General features: G+C 44.8%; 1 protein-coding gene across 3 annotated transcripts in view; it reads left to right on the top strand.

Annotated features, from left to right (window-relative positions):
- The window catches only part of SLC9A2 (solute carrier family 9 member A2), a 106,429-nt gene that overhangs the window by 52,833 nt on the left and 40,128 nt on the right, over positions 1 to 13,468 (top strand). For all 3 annotated transcript variants that reach the window (XM_037019922.2, XM_037019920.2, XM_037019921.2), the window contains exons 4-5: positions 8,152 to 8,369; positions 8,800 to 9,002. In XM_037019922.2, the coding sequence (XP_036875817.1) occupies positions 8,152 to 8,369; positions 8,800 to 9,002 (421 nt within the window). The remainder of the gene's footprint in view (positions 1 to 8,151; positions 8,370 to 8,799; positions 9,003 to 13,468) is intronic.

The following is a 13,468-nucleotide window of genomic DNA, read 5'->3' as shown; positions in this document are numbered from 1 at the left end:
GTATCCTCACAGCGAATGCCCAGCTATCTGAGATGAGTTGACACCTGGGGTCCTTGCAGTCAGGAGCCCGGCCTGAACAGTAGAAGGAGGCTCTATGTGAGCAAGGAGGGCCTGAATCAAACCAGACTGTTTGGCTCAGATAAATAAATTCTTGGTGAGGGCAGGAGCAGATCTGGCCCTGGGAGATGGAACCAGAGACTCCACATGGCCAGCACCTTTCTCTCGCACCTTCTTGGCTTTGTCTGCCCTGCGTGGTGACCTTCTTCTCTCAGGCGGCCATCTCTGACATACCAAACGAGGATCACAAACAATTTGGGCTTTATATATCTGCAACTCTGTCACTATAGAATAAAGAGATACTCTGCCAGCTGGTGTTAGAGGAAATTTCAAAGGAAGGACTGTGACTGGTCCAGTGATTTGGAGAGATGATTGCATCAGGCTGTGCCACATGGCCAGCCCCCTGGCGTGAAGAGGAGAGCCTATTACCAGAAGAAGGCAGTGCACTCAAACTTACTTTGAGCCCTTCCCAGTCTGTGTTCATGACATGTCATCAAGGGCAACTCAGTCCTTCATAGAGTTGTGGGGGTGGGACATGGTGAGGTGAGGCCCCAGGGGTGACAAGCTGGGTTGGGGGAGATGGTTGGCTCCAGAGCGAATGTTCTGCACCATCCCAGATGAGCTCCAGGTGGTGAGAAAGGTGGGCATCTAGTCTGGATCTGCTTTGCTCTGTAGGCAGCAGGGCACCTTTGAAAACTTTCAGCAAAGAGGTTACGCAGCTATATTTCTGTTTTATAGTGAAGGTGATTGAGATGCACTCAACACTTTCTTACACTATCACACGTGAAACTGTTACTGTTTGAATGGTCCTCTGGGGTAAAAGCTGGAGGTCATGGCCTCAGGCTCACGGGATGCCCCCAGCGCTGAGGAATCCCCATCTGGGCAGGAGGAGAGGGAAGTGCTGCTGGCAGCAGGGTGAAGGTGTCTAGGTGGAGAGCCGGCAGGAAAGAGATGTGTGTGAAGACTCCTGCATGCTCGTCCAGGTGGGACCCCACCCAGGTACCAGGTGATGAGAATGGAGAGAAGGGACAGGGAGCCCTCACATCCATGTCAGCCCTTACTTTCACTCTCCTATGAAGTTTTAAATAAAATGATTTGAATTCCAGCTCTTGTTTTCATTCACTCTCCCTCCTTGGAGCCCTTTGCCTATAATCCCACTAGCTTTGCTCAAATTTTGATGTATTCAGGAATCACTTGGAAAGGTAGTGACATATACAGAATCCCAGGTCCCGGCCCAAGATTCTGATTCCATAGATCTGGTTTGGAGCCCAGGCATCTGTGTTTTTCCAAGGATATTGAGTAATTACGTGGTACACTAACCACTAACTTTTATAAAAGAAACACTGCTCTGCTGCATGTGCTGGGAGCAGTAAGAGCCTTCAGGAAGCAGCAATGCTCCTGAACCCACTGGGCCTGTCCGCCAGCTGCAGGGCAGTGGCCTAGCTATCTCTCCCGCCCAGGGCCTGCCTGCAGCCGGCCCCTGGTGCACCCCAGGCAGCGCCATCGCCAGGATCCTGACCCAGTCCTCTGGCCTCTCAGGCCTTTGTCAGCGCTCCCCAACTAGCGTCTGTGGACTCTGGCTGCCTTGATGTCTTGGGTCTTACTCTTTTGCCAGTGAGTTGGGATTCTTTTTATGTTGTCTCCACAAAACCAGACTGTATTGGGTGCCAGTAAGTGACCTATAAATATTAGTTGAATTGAACTGAAAGCATATAAAAGGAGAAAAAAAAACCCAAACGATGTGGAAGAATCCATGAAATGGGCAAGATGACATGAATAATCAAGCATTTATAATAACTTGAATGTGCTTTATTCCATTTTTGGTATTTTAAGAAAGGCCATTCAGTTTTTATGCTTGGATCTTCCCTTGAAAAACAATTCTTGTTTGCATTTTCTCATATGTCAAACTCAGTCTCTCTTGGTTGTTAGGTTTCCTGGAAGAGGTAATCCATTATATAGTAAATCCATGCCCGGAAATAATTAATTTACCTCACATGAATGACTACTTTATTTTGAGAACATACAGTGTACCCTGAGTCACTGTAAGACCTGGCTTTAATCAAGACAGAGAAAGCTTTTTAATTGTTCTTCATCATCGCTAATGATTATTTGAGAGTTCTTTCAGATTTGACAAAATGGTAAGAATATACAACTATTATTTGGGTTGTAGTTTTCTGCAATTGAATCCATACTTTTTAAGTTCACACACAGATCTGGAACGGGAACAAAAGAATTTTGCAACAGTCTTTTTATCAGTTCAACTGTAATTCTAAGAATTTCAGATTACAGAAAAGGTCTACATGGGAATGGAAATCAGAGAATTGACCACTCCAAAAAAATAAAAGCACCTGTATTTATAAACTGAATTCACTGAGGCATGGCTTCACCATATGCATGTAAACACAGACAGGTTATATAAATATATTTTATCTTTGAAACCGGAAATCTGCTGTCACCGCCCGCCTTCGGTGTTGATGCCTGGCTCTTTGGTTCTGCAGACTGTGGCCATCTAGATCGTGGGCTCTGAGTCTTCATAAAACTATACTCAGCCAGCAGTATCTGAGTGTGAGCTGGGTACCATGGCATGCCGGGAGCCATCTTTAGCATGGAGGAGGGCTAGCTGCTGCTCTCTTATAGCGTGTGTTTTGGTAGAAAGGAAATGAACATCTATAGAAGGCCAGGTTCACTGCTGGTTGGGATGGAGGCATGGCATTAGAAAAAACTGCTTGTTGGAGGTTTCTATTCAGAAAATAGATGACAGATCGTCTAAGCAGAAAGTCTGCTTTTTCCCCTCTTAAGTCTCCTTTGAGAGAGTATGAGCTGGCCTGAATTTTGTCTCTGTTGCATTTAGAGTGATATTGTGATGGAGAAAATCTCAATTGATGGTAAATGTAAAAGCTGCTAATTATAGTGTGTTAGCTTCTCCATATTTAAATCAGTGATTATCACCATATATTTATGTTAAAACATAATGTGAGGCAAGATAATAAAGCAGACTGCACCAGGAATTCTATACATACCTTACATCCATGCAGACCCATGGATGGGAACTTAGCACCTGTCAAAACATAGACATGGTTTGGGATGTTATATGGACCAGGTGCTATCATGTATTTTGAAATCAAAATGACAAACCATTGCAGGAAATCAATTGACTCCAACCTCTGGATTTGTGCACCTCCAAATCTGTCCTTCACATGTACTACAGAGTTCTTTTCTAAAATACAAATCTGTTCATGCCACACCACCATTCCTGTGAACAATTCTTCCATGTATCCATGTAGTCACCAATTCAAAACACATTAATAACATGCTAGACACTATGCTATGTGCTGAACACATTTTTCCTCATGAAGCTTCCAGCTGGGTTGGGAAAATAGACATTAATTATGTGATAGAAGATATAACCTCTTATTTTTCTCTCCAGCCAATAAAGTTTAAACTCCCAAGCATAACGTAACAGTGTCATGTGTCATTATCTGTCCCCTGACTTCTTTATCCTCATCTTTGAACATGATCTTCCCCTCTCCAGCTAACAGAAACTTTCCATAGTTCCCTGATATGCCAACCTATGTCCTTCATGTCTTTGCATGTGGCTTACTCTTTTGCTTGACTCATTTCCCTCTTCTTCTTCCTGCTGGGTGAGCTTTTCACTTATCTACGATAACTTTACTGAAATGCCCCTTTGTTTGTGGCAGAGGGGTGATACCCTTCCCCCCACCTCAAAGCACCCCCCATGGTGCCCCCACGCCCGTCACTTGCAGCGTTGCGTGACAGTGATCTCCTCATGGGTCTTTCTGCTCTTGGGCTGTGAACTCTTCAAAGCCCAAAATAGCTGCATCTTATTTGCTGTCACCTTTCTAGATCCCAGCATAGAACTTGATCCCAAGTAGATGCTAGGAAAGGGTTGGTATTAAGTTGTTCTTCACAAGCATATTGAGTAAATGTGGAGAATAGGAAAGAGAGACATGCATGGAAAGGTGGGAAAAGAAGGTGATTTGGTGACATGAGCAAGATCATTTAAGGAATACTAAAGGCCAAGAGTTTTATGCTTCAAGGATCTTTTCAGTTAAATCCAACTAGAATTTTCTAATATGAGTCTATTTAGTTTAGCTCAGTGTGGATATTATGACACTGATGTTCAGACAAAGATTAGAAGATGGACCTCAGGCATAAAATCTTCACATGTTCACATGATGAGGAAAGAAGAATTCTTACCCTCTGTCATGTCTGGTACTGTGTGACATGCTGTGACATGTACCCAAGGAGATATCCACATGCGTGGCCCTGGATTCCCAGCCCAGTAAGGACAGCCAGCCTGCACCATTCCCTGCATCTCTAAGTTTCTCATGTTTCTTTTAGGAAAATGAAGAAAATGCAACTTTATAGTGATGGTTAGAACTATCAGTAGGTGATGATCTACAAGGGGGGTGGAGCTTTGTTCTCTGTTACTGGGAGACTGAATTGTGTCTGCCTCCCTGGTGGAGGTGACTAGCTCGTTTTTCATTTTGTGTACTTAGGATGTTAGTGAAGTGAGGGTCAGGGTATATTACAACAAAAAACCTGTTTACAATGTAAACTCCTCCTGGCCTTTTCTGGAGAGGCCATGTGCATTAAGCTATATGTGTCAGAACAGAACAGGGATGTTTGGAACATTTCTTTCCAACCTGTAGAGTGTATCAATGCCACAGACATGTCCACACTTCATCAACAGGGCCCTCTGGATGCTGGGGCCTCTGCTGCCCACCCAGGCACCCTCACTGGTACTGGCAGGAAGCAGTGCGACGTCACAGTAAGGTGTCTGGCAGACATGGGCATTACTCCTGGTGTCATGTTAAGGATACAAGCAATGGAAATTGATCCCAAGGACATTTGTGTGAAATTAATTTTTTTTCACTCCTACAAATTTGTTTTTCATATCTGAATAGAAATGTTTGTTAAACTGCTTATGTAATGAACTGAAGGTTCCCTTTTGCCTGTATGCTTTACCTGTTGTTCAGTGACTGATGTGAATATGATCTCAGAGGGATGTGTTTAGCACATTCACCAAATTGATACTCTCCAGCCTTTTAAAATTCACTTTTTGAATGATAAACAAAAAAGCCCAAAGCCAGAGGGAGACTATAAGTAATGTAGAGATTTCAACTCTATAGCTGATGTTTTATTTAACAAAATAAAGGGATTGGGAAAAACTGGGACTTAGGCACATTGGGATTTGTTATTCTCCATATTTATTGCTAATAAATGTTTTATAACAAAATCATTTTGAAGCATTTTGTATAGGACCAGAAAATTTTAAGAATAAGGCCATTATGAATTGTTTCAATACAAATTTACAACTTGGCAAACTTGGCAGCATTTAAGAAAGGCCCCTTGGTTTGTACTGCTCTGTATATGTCTTTTCTTTATAAAATGTATTATGATGCAGATTCTTAGTCAGTGGAGTCTGGCTTTTGCCCTCATTACTTTGTATTGGACAAATCTTACTTTTTAAAGTCTGGTTAAAGAAAAATTGAGCCAAAACATGAAAGATGAAGATGTTCAGAAATGTAGTTAGCAAATGGTTCATAGGGAGGAGGGTGCTTGCAGGACGCGCTGTGTGGACTAGCTTGAACAGATGCCATGTTCCACTAATGCCTTTGTCCCTGGTCACTATGGCCTGCTGGGGGAAGGTCGAGTCTTTCTTGTCAGGTCAGTGTGATAGACCTCCTGCTAGCTTCTGCCACCAAGCACTTGTGAGCAGCTCTGACCAGGCTCATCTGGGGACAGGCCCTCGGCTGTGGCCACCACGCCAGGGAGGTGAATGCCAGCAGTGCAGTGGTCAGCTGAGGTGTGCCCCCAAAGATTCCCATCCCAGTCCCTGCGAGTATTTTATCTTACATGGCAAAAGAGGTTTTGCTCATGTGTAAGGTCAGCTCTTGAGGTGGGGAGATGAAGCTGGATTATGTGGGTGGAGGTAACCACAAAGATCCTGCAAGGGGAAGGCAGGAGGGTCTGAGGCAGAGAAGGAGGCGGAGCAAGGAGGCAGAGGTGGGAGTGACACTACCAGGAGCCAAGGAACGAAAGCAGGAAAGGCAAGGAACAGAGTCTCCCATTGAGCCGCCAGAAGGGACGCAGCCTCATCAGCACCTTGATTTTAGCCCAGTGAGTGACTTTGGACTTCTGACCTCTGGAAGGGCAAGCCAATAAATCTGTGTTGTAGGTTACTCTGTTCTTGGTGGTTTCTTAGAGCAGCCATAGGACCCTTACACAAACGGGCTTGAGACAGCATGAACAAGGGCTTGGCTGGGGAGTAAGTCCTCCCCCATTAGAGCTCGCTGCACTCACTGAGAGCTCAGGGGGAGCAAGGGTTAAGGAAGTCCTCGGCAGGGCTGGCTCTGAGTCAGCCTGCCTGGGTTAAAATCCTGGCACCATCTTTACTAGCAGTGTCATCTTGAGTGAGTGGATCTCTGTCTGCCTTTGTTCTGTCATCCGTGAGCTGGGAATGACAGTAGAATTTGCCTTGGAGGCACGTTATGAGATTTGACTGCCATAATCCACACAAAGTGTTTGCCCAATACCTGGCACTGAGTAGGCACACTATAAATATTGCCCCTTATTATAGAAGCCCTCGGCCAGTCAAAGGCTTTGCTCTGTGTTTGTGGCCACTGAATTTTATTAGTCCACTTAATGAGGCACTCTTTCCTTTGGGAACCACATGAATTATGCAGTTCTCACTCAGAGAAATCGAAAAGAAATAGCCCGTGACGTTGTGGCTAAATGCATGGTTTCTATGAGCACAGAAATACACGTGCACCTTTTCTGTGTAAGGAACAGGTCTTATCTCAGAAAGCCCTTAGGTTTGTGCTTGTGGTAAGAGGATTTACCTAAAACACAGAAGCCTTCTTAAGGTAAAGAGGACTGCCTGCTGTGGTTGGGGGTAGGGGACCTGTATGTAGGGTCACTGTAGCTCCAAAGTTATGAGAAATTGGAAAAGGCTGTACACCATGACCAGCAATTGGTTCCCGGTACAGTGACCACTCAGGGGAAGGCGGGCGGCTCACTCAAATTCTCTCCTCATTCTACAGTGCACTCTTATAATGAGTCCTTTTGGTATTTTCTAGTAGCTGTGTCTCTTTCAGTGGAACCTTGCATGAGTATCACTCAGCTCATACTAAACTGCCCCCTGTGGGTGGTATTCGAGTTGGTCAGGGGTTGCATTCCAGATGGAGAGGAGTGTGTGGGCAGAGTGGGGCAAGAAACCTGCAAAGAACAGTGGGATGGCAGATAGTTGAGGCATGCAGTGTGCACAGAGGGCTGGAGGTGAGGCTGAAATTGGCCACCAAGAGAAGAATGGAAGACCTTCTAGCATCCAACTTGAGAGGGTGAACTTGATCCCAGAGTGCACAAAGGTGTGATACTGAAATAGATATCATAGGAGGGGAAATAAAGGGTCCTGTGGTCCCCAAGTTTTGGAAATACCAGAGAAAACAAGAAAAAGTTCCTTTCCTTTAGGAATTCTCAGAGTCAGTTAATCCACTTTTGAATTTCTCAGAAGTGGAAACAGTAGAAAAGTAGAATGAGACCTGCAACTAAAGTATCAGAATAAAAGAAGAGTGGGTGGGTCTGAAGAGATATTCAGGAGGAGTGATGGAAAACAATGTTGACCCACCAGAAGGCGAGGTGGGCACTGAGGTATGCTTGGGAGGGAAGCCCAACACCACTACAGTTTCATGTTAGGATTTTAGGCAATAGTTAGGATTTTAGGCACTAGAGGAATAGAGAAGATGAAACTGGTTTTATAGGAAGATAATGGGATTTAAGTTGAATGGCATTTATTATGGACTTGTTTTGTTCATAATGCTGACAGATTAGCTGAGGGTGTCACTGTCCATAGACTGCAGAGTGGGGCAGAGCTGAATTAAAGCCATGGGTGTGGATGGTGACCTCCAGAGATAGGAGGGCCCCAGTAAAGTCAGTCGTTCACTTAGACCATTAATGTTGTGGTCATGGACAGAAGGGCAGACCCATAATTCAGATCTTCACTGCTGGTTCTGATAATCCGATGAGGATAATTGTGATGTTTATAAAGAAGCTCTATATCTTTTCTTGCAGAATCACTGCTTGTGCAATGACTATGAATAAGTATGTGGAAGAAAATGTGTCTCAAAAATCCTACACGACCATCAAGTATTTCATGAAGATGCTGAGCAGCGTCAGCGAGACCCTGATCTTCATCTTCATGGGTGTGTCCACCGTGGGGAAGAACCACGAGTGGAACTGGGCCTTCGTGTGCTGCACCCTGGCCTTCTGCCTGGTCTGGAGAGCGCTGGGTAATGAGCCCTTGCTTCCCGAAGGAACACTCGGCAGCCCTCCCTCCAAGAACGGGGCGCTGCTTTCCCTCCCTGTGCTGCGGCTGCTCCCCTGCTTCCTCCTCCTCCTCTTCCTTCTCTTTCTCTTCCCCCTCCTTCCCCTCCTCTCCCCACTTCCTGATGTACTCTTTTCGTCCCCATGTGTCTTCATGTCCTTGCTGTAAGTCGAATTAACTTCTCTTGGCTTCTCTGGGTCCACATTTTCGCCCATTGTCCTGGAGCACCAAAGGCCCAGTAGCCTTGTAGTCCTGTAAGGCAGAGGGTGAAGGAAAGGCCCTGGGGCCCATCCTTAGACACTTGACACTGTCACTTAAACATAGAAAACACATCTTCCTGTTTTCATCCTCTGGCTCACACAGTCTGTTTTGTTTGGTTTTGTCTTTCTTCTCAGGTGTCTTTGTCCTGACTCAGGTCATTAACTGGTTCCGGACAATTCCGCTGACCTTTAAGGACCAGTTCATCATTGCCTACGGAGGGCTCCGAGGCGCCATCTGCTTCGCGCTGGTGTTCCTCCTCCCTGCTGCTGTGTTTCCCCGCAAAAAGCTCTTCATTACAGCTGCCATCGTTGTCATATTCTTTACTGTCTTTATCCTGGTGAGTACAGCTCTTCCCCCAGCAAAGTCTCCCCATTACCAGGAAGAAATAAGATCATTCAGACTATCTGAATGAACTCCTTTTATAGGATGCAACGTGGCGAAGGGGTATTGAAGCTTTGGTAATTAGGATATTAAGGAAAATGGTATTTCCTCCTGTCATATGATTGTGCAGAGGCCTAAGAGAGTCCAAGTTGGTCACTATTAGTGGAATTATTAGTGAAGGAGACTCAGCTAAGGGATCTAAGCTTACAACTGGAAACTTAGGAACTCTTCTTAGAAATCTCGTCATTTACTCTCTGACCTAGTAAATGTACTCATTACACACTAGTTGGGTGATGACCTTCCAACAGCTATTTGATGTAAGTGTGTTCCTTGAAACAGTGGGATGGCTAAAGACAATATTAATTGGGAGGTAGAATGGGTGGTTGGAAGCCCATGGGCCTGTGCTGGGATCCTGACTTTGCAGGTTAGTCAATCTCTTAGTTAGCCAGCCTTAGGAGACTGCATTTTGCAGGCAGTCATTTAGTAAACATGCACTGGACTTCTGCTAAGTGCCAGGCAGTGATCAAGAGTTCAGGATCCATGAGTGAAGAAAACACAGAAATATCCCTGTTCCTTACACTAGACAATGGACATAATAAGTGAGTAATTAGAAATTTTAGAGTATGTCAGGAGGTGAAAGATGTTGCACATGGGAAGTAGGGGACCAGGCAGAGTGCGGGTGGAGTGCTACAGTTCTAAATGGAATCATCCTGAAAGGCAACTATGAAAAAATGTCATTTGAGCAGAGGTTCATGTGGTTGGGGGCTGGTGATGGGGGTGTGCGCGGGTATTAGCTAAGCTGAAGCACATTCCAGGTAAATGGGACTGGATGTCTGAAGATCCTAGACTGTGGGGCCAAGCAGGCCAGTATAAAGGCTTTGGCTGTTCTCCAAGTGATATGGAGGTTTGGTGATGTGTTTTGACTTGCTTTGCAAAAGGCTCACCTGGCCACTGTGAGAAGGGACTGTTAAGAGGGGACCGTAGAAGTGGGGTGCAGAGTCAGAGCCAGGGCAGTAGAAAGGCCAGAGCAGTGCTGTGGCCAGCTGGATGGCTGAAGCAGTAAAATCCTCCGGCTAGACTGGAGAAGGAGGGAAAGAGGAGTCACAGAGGACTCTTGGGATTTTGGTCTGAGCAGCTTTGTCCCAAAGCGAGAAATGAGGTGCTGTGGGTGGAAGAGACAGGTCACTCTTCTGGTGGTGGAGTTCGTAGCACGCTGCCTCAGGGATGGCTGTTAGACCTCTGGTGGAGGTGATGAGTTGGCAGGCACTGGGCCTGTTGTTCAGCTCAGTCATCAGCAGACTGGAAGTGATTTCCAAGGCGGTGAAAGCATGTATCAAGGGAATTAAGAGGAGGACTGAGAACTGGGCACTGGGAAGGAGAGGGAAGCAGCCAAGAAGACTGAGGACTATGGTAATTGACAAAGGAGGAACAGCAGGAGACGGTTCCATTCTATTTGTTTTTAATTTTTTTTTAACAGTCACAGAATGCTTCCTTGGTGCCTGACTCAGGTCCAGGCACCTTTCATACTAATTCAATTCTCAGAACAGTATAGCACAGAGCTCTAGGGGAGGGCTGCTGCTCTTATTCCCATCTTACAGATGAGAAAACTGAGGCACTGGAACTGAGGTTAAGTACTTCCCCAAGTTTTTGCAACAAATGGTGGGACAGGGAGCCCAGCCAGTCTGGCCTTCACTCCCCTCTTAACAGTCCCTTCTCACAGTGGCCAGGTGAGCCTTCTTCAACGTACGTCAAAACACATCACAAAACCTTCTGGTGGTGCAGTGCCCACCACACAGGGAGTCTGCACCACTGTAACTCCCTGTGCTTGTCTTCCTCCTAATCAGTTCTCCCCAAAACAGTTCATCCCTAACTCACTCATACTGCCCAACCCTGGGGCGGGGGGCTGTCTGTCCCAGGACTCTTGGAGAGGGTGCCTCGGGAGACCCTTTCCTGGGTGAAGAAGTGGCCCCTCTGTCTGTTACCTTTGTCATCAGCACCCACATGATGCTGGATCTAATCAGTGATCGTGTCCCTGCATCGGGCACTCCAACAAGGGCTTTCCCACTCACAGTATCTCATTTCATCCCCAAAACACAGCTGTGGGAAATGACTGGCAAGGCTCAGAGACATAAAGCAGACTGACCCCAGGACACGTAACAGTAAACGAGGAAGCCCTACTTGAGCCTAGACTCTGACTCCACAGACAAGCTGGGGATGCAGGGCTGTGCCAGCTTCACGCAGAGATGCTGTTCACCAGCTTGTGGGGAGGACCCATTTTGGTCACAGCTGTGCCTGCTAGTGTGGGTGCCAGTATCCCATGCAGGTGTGAGTCCCCTTATACTCAGGGAAGCATCTGGGTGTAGAGTAGAGGCAGATTACCTTGTCTTTATCTTTTTACTATGATGTTTACAGTCTCCTTGTAACAAGTCACCCAGTTTTCTACTGTTGCACTTTGCCTCAGGCAAAATTTTGAAGTGAATCAACTTTGCCTTGAGCATTTTGATCTCCCAGGGGCATCCTAGGGCATCAGGCATGAAGGGAGAAGTCAGGCGGGGGTGAGTGACTCACCACCTCTCCTTGGCCAGTGACCCTGTCCTTACCACCCACAGTGAGCCCTGTCAAGGCTGAGTCAATCTTCTGGCTCTGTCTCCGTGCCCTCAGAACTTAAGGTGTCAAAGACGAAAATAGAACCATGTCAGTCTAGTGCAACTAGAACTAGGTCATTTGGAGATGAATATGTCAGCCATTATTGTCCACACAGTGCTTCGCAAATACCTATAGTACAAAGACAGTCCCTTGTCGTGGACGTATGCATTTGTAAAATGCAATAAAAATTACTCAGTAGGAAGGTGTAATTCAGAAGAGGACATGCAAAATAAAAGTTTGAATTTTTTAGTTGTTAGATTCAATGGACATTAAATCACATTTCCTTTTTTTAATGAAATTACAATTCTACATTCAGAACAATCAGGAAAAAAGAAAAGCATTTTGAAAAAAGTATACTATTGTTCATTGAATGCATGTGTATAGGTGATTACTATAGAATGTCATTTTTACTTGGATACTATTTTGGCTTTTGGAATTATAAATCAACCAAAAGATTGAAGTGAAGTTTTGATTCTCCATATTCAAAGCTTACACACCCACTTAGAATGAATATCATGTATATCGGTATTTAAGTTTGATTAACAAAGATTTAATGTGACACATTTAAAGACAGGCAACAAAAAGAACAGGTTGGTATTCTGAACAAATCAAGTTAACCCTTCAGTGGGGGAGATATTTAGGCATCAGTATTTGGAGTCTGCAAGCATACCCCAGGGTCAGGCTTCTTCTCCTTTGATCAGGTTCAAGGCTAACGTGGCAAAGCTCTCTGATGCCTGTGGGCAAGAGGAACTGCTCAGTTCCACACCTGCTCTATCTTCCCTTCATTGCTGTCTGTCCCATCCTTTATGTGCAGAGATTGAAGACTAATGGATATTGCTTGTGTCCTGACTTTGACCACTTTCTCTCTCTCCCCTTCTCCTACACACCCCGGCTCTTAAGAGACTATGACCCCACATGTGACACATGCACACACACATGCACACACACGTGTATACACACATATGCTCCATTCAGAAATGAACCTTTTTTCTGAAAAGGGAAAGAAGCCTTGTAAACATAGTGGATACAATTAATTTTAATCTATGCATAAAACATTTTGCCTTCTGATTCTAATATCCTTCTTTAAATGACATCTTTTAAGTGGATGGACCTATTCTTAAACCTTCAAATGTCTTTCCCCCTTATTTCAATATTATATGATGAACTCTTCCATCCCGATACTGTTGAGTTAGCACTGTCTTCTAAAACAGAATTCCCTGTGACATGCAGTTTATTATTTGATATCAACATTTGCAATGAAAACTTTAACATTCATTGAATCACACTGATAGAGAAAGTAGCCTGTTTATGAAACATTTTAACATGTTGCCAGAATACGGTCTTGTTTGTGGAATATTGGACAAGTAAGTGAGTCTGACTCTTGGACATGTAAATCCATTTTCTTTTAAATTTAAGATTGTTCTGTTATCTAAAATATAAGCTGTCTATTTTGTTTTAAGATGATATTCAAGATTGGTGTCAAGGTGGAGCTGAGTACTAGAAAGCACAGCACAGTAAGGTCTTCTGGGTTGATGTGCAGACCCAGCTCCAAACAGCCTCTGGGAGCCTCAGCTTACATGTAAGATCTGGCAGGAGAGAGGAAGCACAGTACCTGATACAGTGTACTCACCTGACGATTTAACCCGATTATCTGCTATGTTTTAATTATAACAGTAAAATGGCAATAGAGGGAAAAAAAATGTAACACCTTCCAGGGTACTTTTCTTTGAAAGGAGTAATGATGAGAGTATGACCATTATTCTGTAACTGATCCCT

Source organism: Manis javanica, chromosome 1, assembly GCF_040802235.1.
Source record: "Manis javanica isolate MJ-LG chromosome 1, MJ_LKY, whole genome shotgun sequence".
Classification (NCBI taxonomy): Eukaryota; Metazoa; Chordata; class Mammalia; order Pholidota; family Manidae; genus Manis; species Manis javanica.
This window is presented reverse-complemented; position numbering and strand designations above follow the sequence as displayed.